The sequence below is a fragment of the Geospiza fortis genome, unplaced genomic scaffold (assembly GCF_000277835.1).
Source record: "Geospiza fortis unplaced genomic scaffold, GeoFor_1.0 scaffold179, whole genome shotgun sequence".
NCBI lineage: Eukaryota > Metazoa > Chordata > Aves > Passeriformes > Thraupidae > Geospiza > Geospiza fortis.
The window spans coordinates 60,804-87,465 of NW_005054533.1; the positions used below are offsets into that span (position 1 = coordinate 60,804).

Consider the following 26,662-nt stretch of genomic DNA (forward strand, 5'->3'; position numbering starts at 1 on the left):
TGCCGGGCGCAGCCACAGCTGCTCTGGGCAGTGCCAGGGCCTGCCCACCCTCCTAGGGAACAATTCCCAATTCCCAATAACCCATCCATCCCTGCCCTGTGGCAGTGGGAGCCATTCCCTGTGTCCTGCCCCTCCATGCCTTGTCCCCAATCCCTCTCCAGCTCTCCTGGAGCCCCTTTAGGCCCTGGAAGGGGCTCTGAGATCTTTCTGGAGCCTTCTCCTCTCCAGGTGAGCACCCTCAGCTCTCCCAGCCTGGCTCCAGCCCTTGGAAAATCTCCTCTGGACTCCTTCCAGCAGCTCCATGTCCTTCCAATGTTAGGGGCCCCAGTCATTCTGGAGGTGATAATTTTTATTGACAAGGAGGTTATTTAGCTTGTTCTCCTTCATCAGTAATTTGCAAATGGGTGGAATTAAGACAGTAGGAAAAAAAACCCTTGGTGTTACAAATAAAATGGAAAAAATCTGAATGGGAAGAAAATGCTTCATGTACTTTCACTACCTCAGCTCTAAGCAATCTTCTTCTAGCCTAGACACAAGAGAACAGGATGCTTCTTCACAAGATATTTGTGTCTTATTAAGTGAGCAGATAACTCCCTTCTTAGGGAAATAAACCCAAAAGAACCCAAATCTAAAACTAGAACACTAACAAGAAATTTAAAAGCTCCTTAAAAGCACCTTTTTAGTAGAGGTATTAAGGACACTCCAGGTATGGATCAAACCCATGGCACAAAGCACTGTATGAACCCAGCAAAGCATCAACCACAGGAGCAAGTTCAGGTTAATAAAACCACAGTGTCCTGAAGAGTGAGAACAACTCATTTACTCACTCTGGCAAGGTCACTGGGGCAGCAGCTCACACTTGGCAAGGCCCTGACCCAGCATCACCCCCTGTGTGACCCACGGGGGTTCCCACCACACCCACAGTGCAGAGGATGCTCAGAGATGGAGGCCAAGGACAGGCAGCAATCCCTCCCCAGGACACTGCACCAGCTCCCCCAGGCTGCAGTGACAGATGCAGAGGCAAGGGATGGCCTCCTGCTGTTTTCCAGCAGTGCACTCCCTTTCCCAGGGAAATGCCAGTGCAGGGATGGCCGGGAAGGCTCCTGGGGTACGCACCCGAACATGGCCACGAGCAGGTTGACCAGGAGGATGTTGGTGGAGAGCATGTAAATGCACACCAGGGGAATGGTGATCCACTCAGGGAAGCGGGGCTGGTTGTTGGCATCCAGCTCCACGCACAGGGGCTTGGACTCGTTCCCAGAAAAGGTGCAGTGGTCAAAGTTGTAGGTGGTACCTCAGAGAGAGAGGGGAGAGCAAACAGTGAGCTCCTGGTCTGCTGGGCTGTCCTGGCTTGCCAAGCAAATTGTGTTCTGTTTGCCATCTGTATGGCAGTTGTCTGGAGAGAACATCTGCTGATAACAGCTATTGAATGTCACTGCATGGCTGATAAGAACTACAGCATCCCACTGGGAGATGCTCTGCCCAGAGGGGAGAGCCAAGCATTCCTACATGGATATAGTCTGGAGATTCTGGGACACCAGCGGGGCTTTTCTCTGCTGGGTTTCCCAGAGGAACAGCAGTTACCTCTTCCACTGGACCTTCAGAGGAAGACTATACCCTTCTAAAGGATCCCTGCTCCAACAGAACCACCCCTGACACTCCAGGAGGGCTGCAGCCACAATTCCAATGGGACTGCTGACCCACAGGGTGGCAGGAAGTGTTCTGACTCTGTCAGTGTTTAATTTACTGCATTGTTTATCTTTTTTTTTTCTTCCCTATTAAAGAACTGTTATTCCCTGCTCCCATATTTTTTGCCTGAGAGCCCCTTAATTTAAAATTTGTAGCAATTCAGAAAAGGGGGGAGGGTTTACATTTTCCATTTCAGGGGAGGCTCCTGCCTTCCTTAGCAGACACCTGGCTTTCCAAACCAAGAGCCCAGCCCCAGCTCCTGCCCTCATCCCTCCATCCCTGCTCCCCTTTAGACTTGGAGGCAAGGGGTCAGCACAGGGTTGGATGACCTCTAGGGGGACAGAACCTTTGACCCAGCCATGAGAGACCCCCCCAGAAGGTAAATACCATCAATATCATCAGGGTACTGGCCAAACATGGCCAGGTAGGGCTCGTAGATGACCGAGCGGAAGATCCACTCCCAGCGGTGCTCGTTCTTCCTCAGGATGCCTTGCCTGGCCACACCAAAGGCCACCATCCACACAGCAAAGAGGAAGAGGAAGAAGAAGACATCTATCATCTGAAAAGGGACAACAGGCATCAATCAGTGCCCCACTGCAGGTTTGTTGCAGGCCACACATGGATGGCTTTTTGCTCCTCCTTTTGTGTTTCACCAACACACATGGTAATAACTGACCACTCCCATTAAGAGAACTTCAAAAATATTTATGCAACCATAAAAGCAAGGCATGTTTTGGGATACAGGATATCTCCCTGGCATTAAGACAGGCTCCACAAAAGCCAGAACCAGGTAAAAAGGACTGTGGCTCACCTCATCCCTGTGAGATGAAAGCTTCTGGAAATGCCACTCTGGATGGCTTCCAACCAGCATTTACAGCACAGACACTCTGGCCAATGGCGTCTCATGAATTTCTAGCACTGTGTGAGAGGATCCTCACCACCATCTTCCTCAGGTACTCATGTGATGGATGCAGTGGAGAACCAAAATCCTCCCCATGTACCCTCTATCATCGCTGTCTTGTTGGGGAATACTCATGGGAGCAACAGAAATACCACTGAAACGTTCTTCAGCCTGATCCTTATTCTCTCTCTTGACACAGAAAAATGCCCTGCTCTTAATTAGATCCCATTTAAATCTTAATTCATCTTCTTTAGCAGATTTAACTTGCTGCCATCATCAGAACGTGGTGATTTTGCTCTTAAGAGGGAAGGGGGAAAAAAAGTGTCACATCATTTATTTAGACTCTCTTGAATAGCTGCCAGAATCTTACCATCCTCTGCAGCATAATAATTTTGGGTCCTAGATTCCTGCTAACTGTGAAAATGTGGATGAGCCTCAGCGTAAAAACTATGTAGTCCAAACAGAAAATTACTCTCCCGGAATACCAAGAGCTTTCATCAGAGTGAAGCCTGATGGAGACAGCAGAAGAAAACAAAGAGAAGCCTTGGGTGAATCATGCAGAAATCAGGTAAAACCACACAGAAACATTGAAATGGAGAGTGGAAGGTGAGTAATTGGAAAGCAGAGCACAGCTATGCAGGGCCCCATGGCCTCCCCCATCTAATGACAGGTGACAGAGATGGTTAAGGCACACTCTGTTTACACCCTTCCTTCCTGACATGCATCAGCCCTGCTCATTTTTGCTCTTACCCTTAAAGCTATTAGCAGCAAGGAAATTTGTACCTGGAGCTACTCCCACAGCCCTGTGAAGCCACCACAGTGGCTGCTCCACTGCCCTGAGGCAACAAGGACTAAGTTACAGCTGACTGAACAATTGCTTTGGAAAACGTGTTTCCATAATTTCTTTGTCATGGTTTTTAACTGACCCCACCGTGTAGAACAGCTTTGGGAGATAATGGCATTGTTAGGCTGCTGTAGGGACAATCACAGTCCTCTTAAATATAACACAAGGCCCAGGTGGTCATACTAAATAGTAACAGGAGCCACAGAAAATCCTAAAGATCCCCTGACTTTTTTTTTTTTTTTATGGTCAGTATTTGGGGCCTTCATAAAGGGAATTCCATGAACACACTGCTCACCAAAATTTCATTGCAGGTTGTAGTAAAAACCCACCTTAAAGGAGGGAAGCAAAGCTGTAAGATGGACACAAGAGAAGGCACGACTCACCTGAACACAATCCCTGCTATGAAGTAGAAGATTGCAAGGGTATCCATAACATTCCACAGGTCTGAGAAATACTTGCTGCCGTTCATGTACCACTGGGAAGGAAAAAGAACAGAAAGTAACCTCCACACAGCACAGTTTCCTTGCTCAATTAGCTTTTTGTCACACAACAGATAACACCAGAGATCAGATGGCTTTCAATTTCCCCAGAAACAGGGGTTTAGTGTATCCAGCAATGCCACAAGTTACTGGCAAGCTGCTTTTTTGGGTCTTGGTGTGACCCAGGAAGCACTGCAGAGGAGAGAAGGGGGGGTCACAGTTTAGGGGTAGCTGATGCATCCTGGCTTCTCTCCCTTCCCAGAGCTCATTCACTGATCTGCCCCCAGCTACATGCACATGCTTTGGATCCAAAATGCAGATTTAATTTATTCTTTTAACTACAGAGCTGTCTATTTCTGAATTGCAAGTCTAGTGAGAATCCCTGCTCACTCCCAGACTGACTGGCACAGCAGCCTGGATCCCAAGTCTGTGCAAGAACCAACCTCTGGAGTCAGTTCAGAGGTGACTCATGAGGACAAGAAGCCTCATCAAGGCAAACCTCTGCCAGGCCTGGAGAAATAAACTGCATCCCCAGTCATACTTCTTTTGAATTTCAATTTTCACTGAAATAATCAAAGTTTTGGAGACTACTGTTCAGTGAATCTCTAACTGGCATATCCAAGGAAGGCAATTCTGCCCTTAGTAGTTCTATGGGAAACAAACAGGAATCAAAGGGAGTTTTCTTCTAGGTGCTGTCTCTGCCCAGTAGCTCCCTAAATCAAATAAAACTTCTGGGACTGAGGTGCAGTTCTCCAAATTCCAAGCAGTTCCTACTGCTGAGAGGTGAAGTGCACAGAGGTTCAGTCCAGATTCCTCCTCCACAGGAGAAAACAGGGCTCTCCTTCACACCCCACCAGTCCACCCACTCACCTGGCTGGAGGCTACCTCCATGTGGCTAAGGAGACAGCAGGGAAAAGGCCTCTCCAATTTCCCTATGGCTCTAAACAGGACTGGGAGAGCTCCAGCTACTTACAAATCCCTGGGACCACCAGAAGTGAAAGCAGGGCTGAGCCAGTGCCTTACAGTTCAGAGACTGTTCCAGACCAAGGGCTGATTTCTCTCCAGAACTCGTTATCTGACTGCAGCAGCTACATGGGACTCCAAGCAAGCTGCTCTTACTTTGCCTTGGATGTAAAAACAAAATCTGAGATACCCCTGTCATTCATTTCTTTAAATACAAAGGACACAGACCCAATTTTGATGCAGAGTTAGAGCAATGCACACATGGTCTGTCTCAGGGGGAGCCAGGGAAGAAATTTCCCCGAGAAGTTTAGAGGGCTGGGACACTGCTCTGCTTTTCTGCTCCATTTCTCCTCCTCAGGAGCCAGAACACTGGCTGCAGATAACTTAAAATCTTCAAATTTATCTGCCTCCACTGCCAAATTGGTACAGTCTGGCTACCAGTTACTAAAGGGAATTGCAGCAGTTCTGCCTGCTCAGGGTAGTAAGAAAAAGGGACATTGATAGGAAAATAAGGTTTCTATCCCTAAGGTTTTCCCCAGGACTTTTGCTGGGTACACACAGGACGTGCAAGGACAGGTCCAGAGACACCAGAACCTAAATCAGCAGAAACAAACACTCCATTAGTGTTTTCATGGCAAAAAAAGTCTTTTACTTTTCCCCCATTTTCTTAGCAAGTTAAGTTGCCATAAACAGGGTTCCACTAAAAAGGGAAAACACCACAGTAACAGCAGCATCAGAAATGTCATCTGAGCTCAAGTAAAAAATGTTATTGCAGGCTGGGATGATCCATCAGATCACCCACAAACATTCATGAGGGGACTCAGGCCTTACAGCAGAGTCAGAAAGCAGCACCAAACCCACACACCCACTGCTCTTCTGATTGCCCCAGCATCATCCCACTGCTCTGGGCACGGACTGGCAGAGACCAGCTTGCCCAAAACCCACCAGATTCCACGTGAAGTGAGGAGAAGATACCAGCAAAGTGCTACAAAGGCAGCCCCACATGCTGTTCCCACATCACAGCTGGTCCCTGAGTCTACACTGAGCCAGCAAAAACTGTACAGATGATTAAAAGCTAAATAGAAATGCATAAAGGTATGTGGCTTACTGGTAAAATAAAAAATAAAGGGGGTGGAATGTAGGGAAGAGAGGCAGGAATGACTTAATCTAAAGCTAATCTAAAGGATTAATCTAAAGCTCTGCACCAAGATAAATGTGCTAAATTTAACCCTTTATTACCAACTACCTAGGCAAGCCAGGCATTCATGGGAAACACCTGCACTGGCATCATTATCCTCTTGGTGCACAGACACTGCAGCTACAGGGGCACAGGCAGGAATTAAACACCAGAGGAAAAAAAAAACCCTCACTGAGCCCTGAGCTGCTCTGCTAGGAAATGGCTCCCCTGAGCACCTGCACTGCCTTGGAGGGGAAAAGCCACGAGGCTGTGGCTCTAACACTAAACTTTCTGGGGTTGCAGGAGCTGCCTACTTGTCTCACTTCATCACAAAGCAGAATGAAGACCAGCACGTAGAGGATGATCTCCAGGGCCGTGGGTTCCTTCTGGAAATCCATCAGCAGCACGTAGGCGAAGAGCAACAGGAAAGCAATGTAGAAGATGACGTTCCAGGAGAAGACCACAAAGGGGGAGGTGAAGAAAGACACATAATATAAGAAGAGTTTCTTACTCTTCTCCACAGGCTTTTTCCTGAGGAATTAAAAGAGGGAGAAGGTCTCAAAGCATAGCTTTTAATGCCTGGAAATATCTGTGTCTTTCTTAAAAGCGAAAGCGCAAAAGGTGGAAAGTCTAGCTCAGGATCCTGTAAAGACATCCTGCATCCACTGCCCTCAGGCACTCCAGCAAACTGGTAAATCTTCCAGCTTGGGTGGGGCTTGGAGACACCTGGGATAGTGGAAGGTGTCCCTGCTCAGGGCAGGGGTTGGAACAAGATAAGCTTTAAGGTCCCTTCCAATCCAAACCATCCTGTGGTTCTGTGTTAGTAAATCCAAGATCAGAGTGAAACACAAACTGTCAAAAGCTCATTTGGCTTTTCAATCCCTTTATCTAAGAGACTGACTGAACACTAGAACAGCTTCCCCAGAGTGCCTGTGGAGTCTCCACCCTTGGAGAGATCCAAAACTGGGCACAGTCCTGGGCAACATGCTCCAGCTGACCCAGTTTGAGCACAGGCTTAGACTGGATGATCTCCAGCCTGACTTGCCCTAAGATTCTACAATTAATTAACTTGCTTTCCCTCTGAAAAATTTTCCCACTGACGAAAGGTCAGTTGATTACCTGAATGAGATGAAACCACAGCCTATTAAAGGGAAAAAGAACAGGCACAGTATAATCTTCCAGTTCTTAGTGTCTCTTGAAATCTCTCCGTACCACTGCTTGGAGAGGAAATTCTGCAGGGAAGAAGGAAACACCCTCATTTGTGCTAACAGCAACAAAATCACCTAGGAATGCTATTTAGAACACTTGATTTGGTAAAAATAAACCTCAGGCTTTGAGATTTCAGTCAGAATACTAGAGATTTCTGTTGCAACAAAACAGAAAGGTTTCAGCATGCTGGTTCATTAGGGCAGCCATGCTCCATCTACATGATGAGGAGTTAAAAATGAGGCTGAGCAGGACTTGACCTGATTGATAAAACACTTATAAACCACTGCATTATATGCAATGCTCATCCATGCTGGGCATTACATCCACTCTGTGCAAGCCCAGAGCAGAAATCACTTCAGGCAGCCTTTATTACCCAGTTCATTACGATTTATAGCCCCAAGCCAAGATTTTTTTTTCCCTCCTGATTTACATTTGTGGGTAGAGGAGCCAACAGCCCCTGTTAGAGCACAAGAGCCACAGTGACCTGCACACCTTTCCCTCGCTGCCATTACCTGCACACCTGGCTGGGCAATAAACTGCTGGTCTCTGGCCTCCACTGCTAGCTCCAGACAGTTGCTCCCTCCCCAGGCTTCACAGGAATAAGTCAGCAGCTGCTCAGCCAGCTCTTCATCATTGCTGTAGCACTCGGTGAACAGCTCTGGAAGGAACAAACAGCTCCAGCTTCAATTTCCCACCAACTTGGCTGCGAATATCTTTAGTGTAATGTTTGTAATATCAAAGCACCCTTTTCACATTTTCAGCATGACTGTTCATCCCTTTACAACCCCACTTGCACATCTTCAACTTTTGATACAGAGTTTGAGTCTGGATGGAAAGCTGTAACACTAAATCACACAGAGAGCATTTAGTTCTGCATTAAAAATTTGAGTAAAAAATGTGAATTTCTCCTTAAATTATTCAGTAAATCTACTTGCTTCATCCTCTTTTCTTAAACTCTGTTTGGCACTGATCTGATGAATTATAGTCCAAAATTAACAGTAGGGTTGAAATAGTCAGAATCTGATGCTTTTTCACTTGGAAATGCACTGTTCACTCCTTAGTGTCTTGCTAAATCATCAGGCCTGAGGGATGTAGATACCTTTAAAAAAGTCTATTTAAGCAGCCTTTGCTTTGTGGAATAAGAGAAATCTCTGGAAACAAGCGAGATATTTCCAGCATGGCCTTGAGCTGGTCCTTATAAAGTCACAGAATCACCAATCTACTTTTTACCTGCAACTTGTTCTCACTCCCCAGAAATATTCCCACAAATCTGAGGGATGCTTTTTCCTAATATGAATCCTACCAGTACTCATTAGGAAAGTTTCCCCTTTTCCATATTCTCCTTCCTGTTTGTGAGCATCCTTCTTCAGCCTTGCCAGTGGAGCTAAGTAGCTTTTCTTTCCCATGAAAGAAATTCTCCACCCCCCAAAAACCCTAATTCACAACACCCACCTTTTGAAGCCAAGCTCTTAAGACAGGACACAAAATTTCTACTGGGAACAAATGGTGTGGAAGGAGTTTCCAAGCAGTAAAATCACATGTTGACATAAAAGAAAAATGTATTTAATGTGGGATATCTAGTTCTTAATTCCCTGGTCTCTGACCCTTCCCACTAAATCTCTGAAGGACTCACAGAGCAGGCACTTACCTACTGCTCTTGTCTCATATTCGTTAGCCAGTTCCTCGGACTCACCAGCAGCATTTATATCATTCTTCACCTTGGCCATGCTTTTCAGGAGCTTACTGGCCCCCAGGGCTGCCAAAGTGCAGCCTCTGGTCTGTGGAGAGAGAGTGAAGTCATGCAAATCCCTCTGAGAAGGGAACATGGTCATAGAACCCTGAAACCACAATGATTTGGGTTGGAAAGGGCCTTAAAGATGATCTCATCCCAACCCCTGCCGCAGGCAGGGACACCTTCCCCTTTCCAGGTGGAATCCTTTAAAAATTCTCCTCAATTTTGCACCTTGTTAGTTCCGAGTCCAGAATGATCTATTTGATTCTACAATCATTAAATCACTGTCTAATCCAAATTAGAAGTTGGATTTCAATCAAACACCTGGAATCAGAACCCATCCATGCTGTGGAATGGGTAGGAACTCAGCATCCCACCTTAGGCACAGGTGACAACAGACAGTGGAGGTGGACTCCTGACTCACACACAGCCTTAGGAAATCAAAGTATCAAATCCACACCCAGACACAAAATGGGCAACATAAAACCTACTGAGAGTCATCTAGCAATCATCTCTTGTGGTCTTGTGTTTGAAGCTGGATGTGGAGCCTTTAAAGGCCAATAAACCAAAGACACAGAACCCCAGTGTTCTGTGCCTGCAAAGAGAAATTAAAGGAGAACTCAACTTACTTGCTCCCAAATGACTTTGGACAACTCTTTCTTGTTCTGAAGAACTGACCAAATAAACAGAGCTTGCAATGGGTGCCTTGTGATAGGACACTCCTCCTGAAAGAGAGAGCAAGAATTCAGGCCTAAGCTCACCAAATGTTTTCAACTGGAACAAATCTGAGCATGGACTCTCCTGTTTTTGTATTTTCTTTGTTTCACAGCTGCCCCAACCAATCCCTTCTCTCAGCTCTCTGCCACTTGTCACACAGTGCTGTGAGTTAGGCTATATTTGATATTTCTATTAAAGTCTTGTATTTAATAAGGAACAATCAGCCTCCCTGTTCTCCCTGAAGCTGGCATTAAAGAATATTTGTGTAAAAGGCACTTCCTGCTTCAACCACTGCAGCCAAATAACCTCACTCAGAGCAGGACAAACTGCTCATCACTCACTGAGAGCTGTATCTCCATCTCATCCTTGCTGTTCTTGTAGTATCTTTTGAAACCTCTCCTGAAATCCTCCACCATCTTCCACACGAAGGTGAGGAGGGCATCGTTGTAGGAGTTCTTGGCAATCTGCAGGTTCTTGAACACCAGGCTGCTGAAGTTGTTGGTGTAGAGCTCCCTCAGGACCTCTGTGGTCAGGAACTTGCGCAGATTCAAGCCGTTCTCCAGGAAGAGCCGGACAAATTTGGGCCTGTCCTTCACCAGGGCTGTGAACATCACATCCTGCAGGTCAGCAGACTAGGGAGAAATGGAAAAGCAAATGTTTGGGATCATGTGAGACATGCACACCTTATCTAAGGCCTGACACACAGTCACTGTCACGTTTTCATCACAATCAGGTTTTTTTCTGTACACAGTTGCCTTGGCTGGATGGCCCAGAGCATTCCTGGCATGGGCAGATCACCTTTGCAACCACTGATCATACAATGGATCATCATGGAATGATGGATTGTCACTATAGGACAAGAAACAACATGACAAGGACTAGCTGCTCTTTCCAAGGTAAGAAGGGCCTTTTTATTTTCTGACTCCAACATTTATAGATTTCCAAAAGTGACAGTAGATTGGAGGGTGACAGTGCCACCTCTCCAATGACACTGGACAAACCAACAGTCCATCAAATTTCTCCTCCTCCATAAAAGAATGCAAAACAATGAGTTATTTACAGAAAGTGTGTGAGAAAGTTCGTTACTAGAATGTAAACATCAGAAGGCTTAGAAAATCTTAAAAAATCAGGATGACAATGGATCATTTTAGAATGATCCAAAATGATCATTTATGGATATGGAATACCCCAAGTTGGAAAGGACCTGCAAGGATTATCAAGTCAGACACCCCTGGCCATGCAGACAGCCCAACAACCCCACCCCTGTGTATCCCTGGGGCATTGTTCAAATGTTCCTTGGGCTCTGGCAGCCTTGGGGCTGTGCCCATTCCCTGGGGAGCCTGGGCAGTGCCCAGCACCCTCTGGGGGAAGAATATCCAGCCTGATATTGAGCGTTACCCTCCCCTGACACAGCTCCAGCTGCTCCCTGGGTCCTGTCCCTGTCACAGCAGAGATGGGAGCTGCCCGTCATGAGAAAGCAGCAGCTCCCAAGGAGGTCTGACCTCCTCCAGGCTGAATGGAATGTGTCAGTGCAGGAGCAGGAGACACTCTGAACAGAGAGGCCGAGGTGCTGGGACAGTGGGGTTCCTGTTGGGCTGTGTCCCTCCCCAGAGCCCCCTGCACTCACTCAGAAGGGAGCTGTACCTCCCAGTTTCGGTCGTTGGTGAAGATCTCATCACTGGCCAGGTCCAGCTGGTTCCACTCCAGCAGCAGCTTCAGCTGCCCGTTCCAGTTGTCCCTGTCGTGCTCGTTGGTGCTGAAAGCTGCAGAGCAGGAACAACCTCTGGTCAAGGGCAGGCATATTTATCACCTCTGCTTCTCACACTACTGTTGGATTTGTGGGATTCCCAGATGAATGATGAATCTGACTCCATGTTCTCAGATGGGTAATTTATTACTTTATCATACTATATTAAAGAATACTAAACTAAACTACACGAAAGAATAGAGAAAGGATGCTTACTGAATGCTAAAAAGATAATAATGAAAACTCGTGACTCTCTCCAGAGCCTCGACACAGCTTGGCCCCGATTGGCCAAAGAGCCAAAACAATTCACATGAAACCAATGAAACAATCACCTGTGGGTAAACAATCTCCAAACACATTCCACATGAGCACAACACAGGAGAAGCAAATGAAATAATTTGTTTTCCTTTTTCTCTGAGGCTTCTCAGCTTCCCAGGAGAAAAATCCTGGGCGAAGGGATTTTTTCAGAAAATGTGACTGTGACACACTACCAGGACAAGATTCCTTCCAAGGGGCTTTCCCCAGACTCATGCATATCTTCCCAGCTGGGAGCTGGAGGCTCAGGGATGTATTTATGGTCCAAGACAGGCCACAAAGGAGCTGCCAGGAGCACCTCATGACCAAGGTCAGCACAACACTTCCTTCAGGCTCCTCAGTCCTGCACTCTCTACACAGGAGAGATCTTGCAGGATTCCCAGTGAGGCCTTGTCAGCATCCCCAGGGCTCTCCAAATGCCTTCCAAATTACCTGGTTTGGATCTTTCCCACCCTGAGAGATCCCATACTGCTGCTGTGGTCTGCCCACACCCCCTTCAGAGGAAGGCAGCCTCCACACTGTGGCAGGAGCTTAGCTCTAGAGAGATGGCACTGCTCTAAGGAAACCTCTTCTAGAGAATAAACAGCCATCCTTTTCCCATTTATTTTTAAATCCCCAAACAAACCCAGAAAAACAATTACTTGCCTTTGTACAGGGCAAAGGAAATGGCATTGCTCACAATTTCATCTCCAGCTTCTTCTATTTTGATCACTGTCAGTAAATGAGGGCTCTCAAGGACTTCTTTGATCTACAAAAAAAAAAAAAAAAAGTTATGTTTCAAAGCTATCAAGGCTGTTTAGTAGCAGATCTCCTGTTAAAAAGAAATTTGCCACCACATCATAGCAAAGCTGCTTCTCATCAGTCCTGGGTTTTAACAAACTTAAACAAACCCAAATAGAAGTAGATAATGAGTTTGATTTTAAAGTCACCAAAGGACAACATTAATTATCCTCAGAACATACAGCAAATAACTGTGATTCCCCTATGCAGATCATCTTTAACAAGAAGATATAATCTCAATAATTAGAAGTGACTCTTCAAGTAGAAAAGATTGTGACAGCACAAGTTTCAACTTATGTCAAGCAGCTTGTTAGAAAACAGTCTCTAGCTCCTTGTGCTTTGTCAAAACCAGGTAATTTCTCCTATAATGAAGGTTTGTAGAATTCATTTCATTTTAGTACACAGAAAACAAATAATCTTGGCCATTTCTGATGCAGGAGTGTTGGGGAAGATGGAACAGGAAAGTCCTATATATATGACTGCCTGGCAAAAGATTTTGAGAATATAGAAACTATAAGTGAGATTGAAATGAAAGCAAGCTTTAAGATCCCTTAGTTACTAAACAATGAGAAAACAATAGTGTAACCACTGAAAGTAATCCCCTTTTGATGAAACAATACCCTCTCCTTGCAGACAAATCCAAGGGTCAGAGCAGACCCTACTAGCTTAGCAGAAGGAGTCCAAAGAGTAGTTTTTAAAGTATAAAATGTAACACAGTATAGTAATGTAGTAATTCTTATAAGCCGTATGTAAATTCTATAAGATTTGTATATTGTACTAGATTAGTTAGTGAGAATTAGAATATTCAACACAGAAGGAGATTTATTGTATTGTAACGGGAACCTCGCTCTCTTACAATTCTGCTCTCTTACCCTTTTACACTCTTACCCTCTCATCCTCTCTACCCCTCTCTTCTCTCGGGCCTGCTCCGAGCTGCAGCTGGCAGCTCCCAGCAGGGCCCTGCACCCCGACCCTTTGCAATAAACCGCTGGTTCCACGACCTGGCTTCAAAAATCTCTCAGCTACATCCATCCCAACCATGCTACCCCCCGATGCTCCCACACAGGAGGAGGTACATTCCAAGGCAGCCCAGCAGAAGCTGTGAGGAGTGAGGCCAGACAGGGAACACTGCCTTCAGCAGCTCCACACTCCACGGGGAAGAGATTCTTCTGGAACCTTCTTAGCTTTCCTATGACCACACACCTGCTGACCTGATTGCAGCCCCCCCCAGTGCCTTTGTTCCAATCCCTGTAGGTGGAGAATTTTTCCTTTTTTAAATCTGCACAGATGTAACATGGCCAGGAGCCCTGCACACCCCGTAGGTATCCCCAGACAGCAACTGCCCTGCCTTGGAAGGCACCAGCTGCTCCCTCAGCCTCCTCCCACAGCATCAACTCACCCACTTGATCCAGCTCTCAGTCTCCTCCTCGGAGAGCCTGGAGATGGTGCGGGGCAGAAACCTGAGCAAGCTCTCCTTGACACAGGAGGAGGCCAGAGTGCCCTCAGCCTCCAGCAGGCTGGCAATGACATCGGCAATGCGCCCCGAGCCCTCCACCACCACACACGGGATCTTGCTCTTGATGGCCACGTTGATGGACTGAGGAGACACAGGGAGAGGAGAGCACTTGAGCATGAGTGCTACTGGAGCCTGCTATTGAGTAAGGAAGCCTGGAGAACAACAGAAACCCACAGTCCACAGCAGTATTTTTATTGTTATCCACTGATACTTTACCAGTGACAACTCTTTAAAGCATCATCTGATGAGAGAGGGCTGTGAGAGCCCCAGAGAGACTGAGGGTCAGAGATCACCATCTGCCAAACCTTCACAGAATCACAGAGCAATTTGTGTTGGGAGGGACCTCAAACACATCTTGTTCCACCCCCTGCCATGGGCAGGGATGCCTTCCACTAGGCCAGGCTGCTCAGCTTGAGAGTGGATCAGCACATCAGGACAACTGCCAAGTGGAAATAGCATTCAGGTCACACAACAGTGCTGCCCAGCCACAGCCACTGCTGCTTTGTGGCACAGCATCGCTCAGCTGAGACCAAGGGCTCTGGATTTATTTGCTGGAGGCAGCAGCAGCAGTGTTTTACAGAGAGATCACTTCTGTAGCATCACAAGAACATTGAAATCTAATGTTACTGAAAGTCTCCAAGTCTCCATTTACATGATTTCTCACACATCAACATTGTACATGGATTAACAGCAGGACAAAAACCTGCTGAAATCATGCTGGAAGGACCATTAACCCATTAAGGCAAAGACCATAGGAGACCCTGATTTCATTTGCATCCCTACACTGAGAACAGAGTCACAGCATGAGCTGGCTGCCAGCAAATTGTACAAAGGGAGTCAATGCAAGTTATCACCAAGCACTGGAAAGACAGAACATCTATTAGTTAAGAGTTTCTTGAGAACAAAAAAAAAAAAAATCAACTCAGTCATCAAAACCATGCATACATTCCTCCTGTCAAGTGGAGCAGGTCTCTGACAAAGGCAAGGAGGCTTTTCTTATCAGCTAGATGAAAGGGGTTTTCTACAGAAGGGTTCAGCTAAAGTGCATGTTTTACATCACAGGGAAATTTCAAACAGAAGCTTGGAGCAGTTTTACCTCTCCCTCACTAATGCTGATTCTTGTCATCATGCACCAGCCACAGAAGCTGAGGAAGAGGGAGCCTTTCCTGGCCAGCACTGCCAGGACCAAGGTATGGCAAGGACAGACATCTACAGCATGGACTCTGCTGAGTCACCTGGGCTGGTCAGAGACCCAATTTACTCCTTGAAAAAAGGCTGCACCTCAGAATAGCTCAGTGCACTTCCTACACAGAGAAATAAAAACTTGGCATGGCATAAATCAGCCTCACATTGCACCAGGAGGGGTTTAGGTTGGATATCACAAAAAATTCTTCACTGAAAGGGTTGTCAAGGACTGGAACAGGCTGCTTAAGGAAGTCACCATCCCTGAAGTGTCCAAAAATGTGTGGATGTAGCACCTGAGGACATGGTTTGGTGGTGGACATGATAATGGTGCTAGATTGACCACAGGATCTTAGAGATCTTTTCCAACTTCAATGCTATCATGATTCTACGAAATAACCAACAGAGAGGCATGAACCCTGAACTGAACCATCATCCAGGTACTTCCCAGAGGAAACTCTTGCCAGGAATTATGCATTTGATTTCACAAGGTTTTTACTCATTCTGGTTAGGCAGCTACTAAGTCTGTGTTGTGTATCACTGCTGAACAGTGGGTTTGAGGTTTCTCCAAAAAAAGTGAAATCATAAGTGTGCACAGCTACAGCACCTGGCAGCCAGTCAGCTCCTTCAGTGATGGCCAAATCCTTTCTCAAACATCAGCAATTTGGAGCTAAAAGGAAATGGACATATTCAACACAACCTTTTGAGCACAGCTTTCCTCTAAAACCTGACTGGGTGCTTCATTTCATCTCAGGACCTCTGATTAACACTGCATCTGAATTTATCTACAACTGGGCAAAGGCGAAATTCATCATGTGAATGGAATCAAACTCCCAGGAAACATACAGGGAGGCTGAGATAGCAATCTGGAATTTCACATACTGATTCAGACCAACTGATTAACACCAGCAACAAAGTTGTAGCAGAGCTCATGCTCCAAAATCACATTGTTTATCCTCCTGACAAGTTTGATTAACCTTGACAGTAACAGCACAGCTCTGGTGAGAACACGAAGTACCAAGATAACACCTACAAAAACAAAATCATAAATATAATGCTGCTTCAACTTTATTTTTGCAGCATCCTACTCTATTGCACAATCCAGCCCTTTTCCCAGCTCTCTGTACAGGCTAAACCAGCTCTTCCTGCAGTTGGTCAGAGCTTTCCTGTTCCCTTCCCACACAGCCTGACTCCACATCCCCTCACTCTGAAAGCCCTGGGCCAGGTCCCTTTGCTCCCTCAGGCCACTCATCCTCACTCTGGCAAGGTGGATGGGCAAGTACCAACCCTGGGGTTTAGCCCTAGGAGAGATTTAGAAGGGATCTCCCTTTCCCCCTCCCCTCAGAGTCACTTACACATCCTGTTTCAAGAAACTTCTTTGCTCTGTTCAGCCTCCTCCTGCCTGTCCTCTGTTTGAAGGAGATGCCTGGTCCTTCTCCATGTAGACTTGGAAGGGTCAGAGTCAGCAGAGCCCTCCTGCCCTGCTCAGCTGCCAAGACTTAAACCAGGTCTAGATCTAAACTAGACTCCAAATGTATTTAAAATGCACTTAAAGGGGCTTATAAGAAACAGGGAGAGAAACTTTTTACGTGGGTAGATAGTGATAGGACAAGAGGGTATGGTTTTAAACTTCAAGGGGAGAAATTTATATTCACATTAGGAGGAAAGGATTGACTGTGAGGGTGGGGAGGCCGTGGCACAGGGTGCCCAGAGAAGCTCCTGGATCCCTGGAAGTGTCCAAGGCTGGGCTGGATGGGGATTGGAGCAACCTGGGATAGTGAAAGGTGTCCCTGCCCATGGAATTGGGTGGTCTTTAATGTCCCTTCACATTCTGGAGTGTGGAAGAACTGAGACAACTGAACTGTCCCAGCCAATACTTTCCCAAGATGTCAGCCCAAGGCAGAAACTTTGCAGAGAAATATTTTAACAGAAACTTCATAAGCTTAAAATGCAAACAAAGTCCTTCTGTAGCGAGTGCTAGGCAGGCTTCTGTAAATAACAGCACTCTCTACTTCATCAAGTTTCTTATGGAGCAGTCTTCACTATCAGAGCAATGCCCCTATTTTCATTTCTGGAAATAAACAAAAGAAATGAACTTACTTTCAAAGTCTCCTTCCCACCACCTTGGGCAAAACACACAATTGGGATCTTCCCACCATAATTAGATTCTGTGAAATATGCCAAAAGAAAAAAGAAGGAAAAAGATTAAATCAATTAATGCAGTTTGAACAACTTATTTTTCCTGAGTACAATGAAAGGATCTACAAGACATTCATGCAAATATTAGTTTGCTGTTGATTTTGCCAGAGTTACTAACAGCTGTTTTTAACAAAAACTCAGTTTTGCCTAACATTCAGACACCCTTCTCCAACAGAAGCTTTTCCCTTCTAGAAAGCCTAATTCTTGCTATCTCTGAAGGCCTTAAAATGGAATTTTATTGTATGTATCCACTTCTTTGACTATTTTGAGTCTCAGAGAAAGGTTCTTATCGCAAACTCAAGATACAGAACCTCTGAGGTCACATTCTAGCATAAAAGAAAGGTAAGAATTCTGTAAATCTAGGAGCTAGTGTTTGAGAGACAAAAAAAAAAACCAACCCAAAACAACCAAACCCAAACAACAACACTCCCAAAAGCTTTTTAAGAATTTCCTGCTAAGGCCTTTGAGGTTTTTTTTCATTTGGTAACAAAGTGGGTGAAAGAGAAATTATTTAGCAGCAGGCTGCAGGCAGCTCAATCACCCTCATAAATAAATATTTTGGGAAAAGCCAAATTTCAGCTCCTGCATAATTGTGCTCCAGCTACCTGGAATTCAGTGACAGGTAGGATGGATATAGAAGGGCCAGCTTCTAAGAGGAAGGGAGGGAAGGGCTGTGTGGCTGAAATGAAGCATTTGCTGTGACACAAAGGACACACAGAAAGGAAGATGAGGGAAGATGCTGCTCCTGAAAGAGCTCGAGATGGAGTTCAGACACAGGTGCCTTCCAGCCCAGCAGCCACAGGATGCTGCCACTACTTTCTTATTCCAAGGAAATCACTGTGGCTCAGCCCCAGAGCATGCACAGCCAGGAGGAGGAAGAGGATACCTGGGATAACCCTCTCTGAAATGTACTTCTCCAGCTGGGTCCTCACTTTGGCCTCTGTGGTGGGGTGCCCGTGGGTGCCGTTGTCAACCAGCAGGAGATGGGTGTGGTTGTTATCCAGGCAGTACAGGGGGTCTCTCTTCAGGTCATCCATGATGTAGTGGGCCAAGTAGCTCCCCTAGGGGCACACAATGTGTTTGACAAAGATTCAAGGACACACACACACACATACCTTATTTATGTGGTGGGACAGTTTTTTAGAGGTGTTCTATCATGTTTGATGGACAAGAGACAAGGAGGGCTACCCCAGAGCTTCTGACAGGAAGGATGGCAGTGTCAGTGAGGACACAGCCTCAAGCTATGTCAGGGAAGGGATAGGTCGGATATTAGGAAAAAATTTTTCACCAAAATTTTTCACCTCTGTTCCCAGGGAGGTGGTAGAATCACCATCACTGGATGTGTTTAAAAAAAGCCTGGACATGGCACTTGGTGCTATGGTCTAGGTGAGGTGTTAGGGCATAGGTTGGACTCAATGATCTTAGAGGTCTCTCCCAACCTCATTATTCTGTGATTCTGTAATGAAGATCCTAAACACAGGAGCAGATACCTACCATGTGCCTTAGCTCATGGGAACCCCTACTGTGGGGGAGTGCATAGGGATTTCAGAGCTGGAATAACCATGGGAGTGGGTTATTCTCTAAAGCAGTGCCAGACACAGAGTTAGAGCAGCTGAATTCACACAGACATGCCAAAACCTGGCACAGCTGAAATCCTCCTCACCAGGCCTGATGTGTGTGACTAACTTGGGCATGAAAACATTTTACTTTGCTCCTGTTCTGGGAAGAGCTCCTGACGTTTTGAGGCTGAGCCTCCTCTTTCTTTCCCCACCGACCCATCCATGCAGCACTTGAGGATGTGGCTAAACTGTGAATGTGGTGGTAGCACTGGGCTGACAGCTGGACTCTATCTTAGAAGTCCAACCTTAATTTTAAGCTCATTAATAACCCCACTGTAAGAGCCTGAATGAGGGATGTGGGACTCCAGGTGGCTCTCCAAAATGCAGTTTATTACATAAACTGCATAAGATGTTACAGCAGTCCAGGGTTGTAGGTGACAGAGCCTGTGCCTACAGCTGTCAGCTCCAGCTGCAGGCAGCCCTGAGGATCCTTTGGTTTTGGTTACATTGCATTATATACTTTTCTTTGGGTTACATTGCATTATAGATTTTTCTTTGCTGAGCATCTTAATACAGTAGAACCAATCTGTACCTTAACTTTTATCTATAGCCTATCATAACTACTGTAATTACCATATTCATGTTACTATTCTCCAGTCATTAAAAGTTAGTGCATTACAGTTTAAGCTAGAAGTTATTTTTCACTTTTCTTGCAGTGGAAAATTCTGAGGCCTTTTTTCTACTTGCCACATTTGCTGACTTGTTTTCCTGTGCTACCTTTCTGCTTGGTAAAAACATCTTCTGGTTTGGGGTGGGTTTATCCTTTGCTCTAAGCCATAAAAACCCCTCCTAACTAACACACCCTTTGCCTCCTTGGTTAGCCAGTAAGGCTGGCTCAGCAATTCTTTTCTTCTATATCAAAACTTGCTTTCATTTCTATTCCTTCTTCAGATTCTACATGTAAAAATCTTTCTGCCAAGCACACACATCTGTGAGACTTTCATGTCAAACTTTCACCCTTCCCAGCACGCCATGCCCCGCTCCTTACGTCGCTGCTGGCCGTGCGGATGAGCGGTTCCCGGTTGGAGATCATGCCCCAGGCGGCGATGCCGATGGCCACCACGTTCTCCTCGGAGCTGCGGCTGATGGTGTTGTCCCTCACCACCTCCCCGATGTACTTCATCAGCCCGTAGTGCGTTCCCCCGGTGAAAATCCAGGCTCCTGGAACAACACCTGCTCACCTGGGGGAGCACAGCCAAACACCCACCCTCCCATGGCATCAATGACATAACCAAACCCCTTTTGTGACCTTGGGGGGTGGCTCTTCAATTAAGCGCAGAAGAGATGCTACACAACTCACCTTATGTAATCACAGGCACCCCTGACTCCACTCCCCTAAATCCCACTCCTGTTACTTCCAAACCATTAATGCCACATGTGTCCCAAGTGAGACATAAACTTTAAAATCCCTAAATTCCTTCGAGAAGCTGAGGTTTTAGTTCGAGATAAGCTTTGTTGGAGTTAATCAAAATAAAGGGGTAGGCCCTGATGAAGTTAAGTGTCACAGACATGTTTTATGAAAAATCCTTTCCTTAGGATTTTTTCCTCCTGAGAAGCTGAGAGGCCTCAGGAACAAAATGTAAACAATGGTTATCTGCTGCTGTGGAATGCAACAGCTGCATCTGTGATTGGGCTCATGTGGTTGTTTCTAATTAATGGCCAATCACAGTCCAGCTGTCTAGGACTGTCTTGGTCAGTCACAAGCCTTTGTTATTCATTCTTTTGCTATTCTTAGCTAGCCTTCTGATGAAATCCTTTTTTTCTATTCTTTTAGTACAGTTTTAATATAATATATATCATAAAATAATAAAGCAAGCCTTCTGATACATGGAGTCAAGATTCTCATCTCTTTCCTGGTCTTGGGACCCCTGTGAACACCATCACAGTTAAGAGTCAGTAGTTAATAATTGATTGCTTGTCAACATAATGTTTGGTTAGCTGGGTTTATAATGAAGAATATAGAAACTGATAAATAGATTTTAGGAACATAAAACAGTTGTGGCCTCCTCTGTTCTGAAACCAATTGAAGACGGGGAATGGGAGTTCTACCAAGAGTTCATTTGTCATATTTGCATTGAAAAGGTAGAAAGGTCAGAACGAAGAAGACTTCATTTACTTGCTCATTTTGGGACCCCTCCCCATGAAAGGGACCACCGACTCATTTTGAGGAACAAACTACGCATGCTTAATGGCTTTTGGGCTAATTACCATTGGAATGGGATGTACCAAAGTTATGAATATGTATTTGTATTTTTGGTATTCAATACTCATACAGATAAAAGGACTCTGTAATCACCTGTAAATTGCAGTGTGTGTTTGGGCGCTATCCCACAATAAACATTCACTTTCTAACTTTAAACTGTTAGAGAGTTTTTGTCCGTCCCAGTTGGATATCGGTACTAGATCAATATCCATATTTTTAATAAATCACAAGTGCAGCAGCCAGATGAGCACTCTGCTGCCCCCAAGACCCTTGGAGCTGCTGCCCCTGCAGCCCTGCTGTGCAGCAGTGAAGTGGCAGAGGCCCAGCAGCAGGTTCTCACCCTTGGACTGGGCGATGTAGATCAGCCTGCTGAAGATCTTGCGCATGCGGGGCTTGAGCGCGAAGTTCTTGGCACCGCCGGTGACGGAGATGACGAGGTTGGGGGTCTTCAGGTGCCAGTGCTGGGTCATGAGGTCGTAGAGGGTCTCTGAGTCTGTGTCACACGACAGGCGGATGTACTTGGGGAGAGAAAACAGGAGAACAAACATAGCAGGAGATAAATTGGGAACAACCCAGGGATTGCATTTTCTTCTCTGCTGCTCAGCCTCGTTCCAGCAGCCAGGAGGTAAAAGGCAAGATGATGATGAAATCCTTGTTTCTTCCCCTGAAGCACCTTTATCCTTCCCCTACAACCAGGCACCCAACCCAGCTTCCTCTAGGGAAGGCAAGAGCAGTTGTGCCATTCACATTCTCTGATAAAATCCCTTCACCCAGGATTTTTCTTCTGGGAAGCTGAGAAGCCTCAGAGAAAAAGAAAACAATTCTTATCTCATTGGCTTCTCCTGTGTTGTGCTCATGTGCAATTTGTCTGGAGATTGTTTACCCACAGGTGATTGTTCCATTGGATTCTGCTGGGAGTTGTTTTGGCTCTTTGGCCAATCAGGGCCAAGCTGTGTCAGGACTCTGGAAAGAGTCACGAGTTTTTATTATTATCTTTTTAGCATTTTAGTAAGTATCCTTTCTGTATTCTTTAGTATAGTATTCTTTAATATAATATAATATAGTATAATAAAGTAATAAATTAGCCTTCTGAGAACATGGAGTCAGATTCATCATTCCTGCCTTCGTTAGGGCATTTCTCAGCAAATACAATTAGCAGTGACCTTGGGCTTCAGAGGAGCTCTGCAAGGATGAACACACCACCACTACAGCAACTAACTCCAGTGGTGCTATTTAAAGCTTGGGTTATGAATCAGAGGCAGCATCATTGCAAGTGAACTAATAATAATGACAGTTTTATTTTGATTACACTATTCAAATAAATTCCAGGCTCCATGTGAGAGGTGTCCCTATCACAACACATACCCACTCCAGTGCTTCAAGTACAAGACAAAACAAATACATCAAATTTGTAGTAAAGCTTGAACACTCTACAAAAATGCCAAAAAACACCTAAGAGAGATAATCTGGCTTCAGGTGGACTTAACATGTCTCCATTTATTTAAAAGCTTCTCTGGCCCTGTCTTGCTTTGCTATTCAAAAGCCCCTTCACAGTTTCATCACTTTTGGAAGACATTCACGGCTGCACAAGGCAAATCAGGAGATGAAAAGGAGGAGCTTGGACCTGAATTATGGAGGATTTAATATTGGTTGCCCAGTACTTGCAGGAGAGCAAAATGAAAGGATTACTTTGCAGAGGAAATGTCCCCACCTAAGACACACTGAATTTGAATAAAAATATTCATGTGCTCCAAGACAGGTTCCCAGAAGGAGTTAAAGCATTCAGGGCATCACAGAGGATGTTGGGCAGGCTCCAGCAGCTACACGGGAGAGCTAAGGGACTCACACAGCTTCTGCCCTAAGAAGCCTCAGTCTCATGAAGCTTTGGGTGTCTTTTCTGGAGAAGATCCCTTATAGGAGAGGGGAGAGCTAACAGGAAAACGATCTGGGGTCAGCCCTGCTCACAGCAAACGTGTCAGCTCCAGTGCAGCCGGTGAATTCCTGGGCTCAGCACCTCCCTCCTGCGAAGTGCAAGGATGCCATCTCGTGGTGCTGCTGGATGCTGCTCTCGGGCCAGGGCTGGGATTCAGGAAGCCTTTCTGGGGTTTGGGCTCCCAGAACAGTAAATGCAGGGACTGAGATGCTCCTGGATGTTACAGGGTCTGTGCAGCACAGCAGAAACGAAGAGCTCAAAAGCTGGACTTAGGAAGGGTGCGATTTTATAGTGTGGTGGTGTTCGCAGGGGTCCCAGGATGAGGGAAGAGACGAGGATCTGACTCCATGTTTCAGAAGGCTTGATTTATTATTTTATGATATATATGATACTAAAAGAATAGAAAAAATAATTTCATCAGAAGGCTAGCTAAGAATAGAAAAGGAATGAATAACAAAGGCCTGTGACTGACTGAGACAGTCTGGACAGCTGGACTGTGATTGGCCATTAATTAGAAACAGCCACATGAGACCAATCACAGATGCACCTGTTGCATTCCACAGTAGCAGATAATCACTGTTTATATTTTGTTCCTGAGGTCTCTTGGCTTCTCAGGAAAAAAAAATCCTAAGGAAAGGATTTTTCATAAAACACATGTGTGACATTATAGAATCCCAGAGTGGTTTGGGCTGGAAGGGAGCTTAAAGCTTTAGTCTCATTCCTGCCATGAGCACCTTCCACTATCCCAGGTTGCTCCAAGCCCCATCCAACCTGGCTTGGGACACTGCCAGGGATCCAGGGGCAGCCCCAGCTGCTCTGGGCAGTGCCAGGGGCTGACCACCCTCCCAGGGAACAATTCCTTCCCAGTATCCCATCCATCCCTGCCCTCTGGCAGTGGGAGCCATTCCCTGTGTCCTGTCCCTTCATCTCTTGTCCCCAGTCCCTCTCCAGCTCTCCTGGAGCCCCTTTAGGTACTGCAAGGGGCTCTGAGCTCTCCCTGGAGCCTTCTCCTCTCCAGGTGAGCACCCTCAGCTCTCCCAGCCTGTCCTCAAATCTCTTTATGGATCTGTTCACAAAGAGGTTTGAGCTCAGAACTTTTCTGGCTCATGTGTCCTAAAAAGCACAATGCAGGGTATAAAACTTCCCATCCCTCACTGATAACTGACAGTAATTCTCAGGTCACCCTGAGTTTGAAGTCCTCCCTGCTGTGCATCCACAGAAAATACTTGGCAATCTTCAGGAGCAGCAGGTGCCTTGCTGTGTTGGGAATAAGAACAGGGAATTAAGATGTGATTCCAGCCAACATTCCAATGGGATGGACAAGGAGACCTATGTGCAGTGTTTGAACAAAGAATGCTCTGAAATATGCACAGTGGCCTTGAGAGTCCACATGAAACAACTGAGGGCCCACGAACTGATTCCCAAAGCTGGAAGTGGGGAGCACACCACCTAAGGAAAGAACATTTAACCTTTGAGAAGTCTGAAATATTGCAACAGAGCAAAGCACTTTCAGTTCCAGTACAGTCACACAGCAGCTTACAACAAAGCAGTGCAAAGCTAAAACGTGCACATCAAAAAATATGTGAAGTACATGGATCTGTTTAAGCCTGATTTGAAACTTGCAGTCTCATTTCCCACTCAAGTGCCTCTTATTTCTGCTACTTTGCATAAAACAAACCAAATTCATTTACATAGCAGGCTCTGATTTTCCTCATTTATTTTGATTGTCCCAAGCAACACTGGTGTTAAATATCAGCCATTTAGAGGAGGCAGATGAGCTCAGCCACATGTGACTCCTCACAAGCACCAGTATAAATCACCAGAAACAGCAACAGCAGCTATTTTCTTCTTCCTACACCTCCACTGTCCACACTCAGAGCAAAGACACAAGGAAAAAAACCCAACAAATGGAATAAAACTTTTCAAGTTCCACAGGCATCTTACATCCCTCCATACCTCTTCACCCTGGGAAATATTCAATTGTTTACAGGCCTGAGCAAGCTGGTCTATGAGGATATAAAATAATTCAGGGATTATTTTATATCCATTCACTCTCATTCACCCATTCTCCTGCCATGCCTGGAAAGAGAAAAATCTCTTTTCACTCCCATGACCAGCCTAACCAACAAGTAACACAGAAGGAATTATCCTTTGTTACCTATTTTCAGGGCTGGAAAAACAAGTTTGTGTCCTTTGCAGCTTCTCCCCTGCCATCGGAATAAAATCCATTTCACCTTCCTTGCTTTTGAGGAGCTCCCACTGGTACTCCACAGGGCCCTCATGAATATCCTTCATATTTCCACTTACCTTTCCTCTTTTTCCCAGGTTTTCAAACTGAATGTCCCCGAAGGCATCAGTAGGAAGCTCCTTGGTGTGCTTCTTGTAGTTCCATTTTTCGGTGGTGTTAACCTGCGTGCCCTCTATGTGCTGATTTTCAGGGTATCCACATTTACAGAAGTTACCCCTGAAAGAAGAGGGAATGGACATCCCTGAGGAACCCTGAGCACAGAAAAGTGAGCTCTGCCAGCAAGGAAAGCAGCAAGTGGAGCTACAGGACCAGTTGTGTGTGGGACTCTACTGGGATTTAGCACCTGATCCTGCTTCCTCCCCTCAAACCTGCTTCTGCCCAGCACTGGGAAGTGGAACCCAGCTCAGGAACCAAGCTGTGCTGAGGGGTTTCTTCCCCTTTTTGTGCTCTCAACCACACAGGGATGAGTTCACTGCATCTCCTCTCCCAGGTGACAAGGATAAGAGGAAAAGGCCTCAGGTTGTGCCAGGGGAGGCTCAGATTGGATATCAGGAAAAAAAAGAAATTGCATGGAAAGGCTGCCCATGGTTGTGGTGGAGCCACCATCCCTAGAAGTATTCCAAAATCACATGGATGTGGCACTTGAGGACATGCTTTAGTGGTCCCAAATACTTGATTTTGAAGGTCCTCTCCACAGCTCACCTTCCTGCTTCCACACAGGACATGGAGAAGGGGGAACTGTTTGTCTCTTTTAGAAATGTTTCTTTTACTCTGCTGTACCTTGCAAATGAAACCTGCTTACCTTAAAAATATCTAGACAAAAATAACCCAACGAGTCCTGCAATCCTCTCCCAGAGGGCTTGCAGGAAGAGAAGCTGATGAGAACCAGCTCCTCCATCCATTGTTGGTGCCTTGCCAGACATCCCATTTTTGGTGGCAGAGGAGGACCCTGAGTGAGACTTTCTGAAATGAGACTAATTTCCCTCCCAGCTTCAGAGAAGAGTGGTGTCAGAGAGCCCTCAGAGCTCAATATCAGGATTTCTGCAGCTGTATTAGTTTGATCACTTTTCTCCTGAGATAAAAAAAAAAACACCCCAAAACCACAAAGCAACATTATGGTCCTCACACTAGCACTGCACTGGTACCTGTGCCTGAAAATGGAGCCAGTTTAATACTCTGTCTTAAGAGAACATCAGCCTGAGCAAAACT

General features: G+C 45.8%; 1 protein-coding gene across 1 annotated transcript in view; it reads right to left on the reverse strand.

The window, feature by feature from the left end:
- TRPM8 (transient receptor potential cation channel subfamily M member 8) overlaps positions 1-26,662 on the reverse strand; it is a 58,076-nt gene that overhangs the window by 25,656 nt on the left and 5,758 nt on the right. The window contains exons 4-21 of the mRNA XM_005429225.2: positions 25,513-25,669; positions 21,613-21,790; positions 20,058-20,230; positions 18,337-18,511; positions 17,352-17,419; positions 13,953-14,150; positions 12,419-12,521; positions 11,356-11,474; positions 10,053-10,343; positions 9,624-9,719; positions 8,911-9,040; positions 7,775-7,920; positions 7,173-7,285; positions 6,368-6,584; positions 3,818-3,909; positions 2,961-3,099; positions 2,077-2,248; positions 1,117-1,294 (exon numbers count right to left, since the gene is read on the reverse strand). Of these exons, the coding sequence (XP_005429282.2) occupies positions 1,117-1,294; positions 2,077-2,248; positions 2,961-3,099; positions 3,818-3,909; positions 6,368-6,584; positions 7,173-7,285; positions 7,775-7,920; positions 8,911-9,040; positions 9,624-9,719; positions 10,053-10,343; positions 11,356-11,474; positions 12,419-12,521; positions 13,953-14,150; positions 17,352-17,419; positions 18,337-18,511; positions 20,058-20,230; positions 21,613-21,790; positions 25,513-25,669 (2,745 nt within the window). The remainder of the gene's footprint in view (positions 1-1,116; positions 1,295-2,076; positions 2,249-2,960; positions 3,100-3,817; positions 3,910-6,367; positions 6,585-7,172; positions 7,286-7,774; positions 7,921-8,910; positions 9,041-9,623; positions 9,720-10,052; positions 10,344-11,355; positions 11,475-12,418; positions 12,522-13,952; positions 14,151-17,351; positions 17,420-18,336; positions 18,512-20,057; positions 20,231-21,612; positions 21,791-25,512; positions 25,670-26,662) is intronic.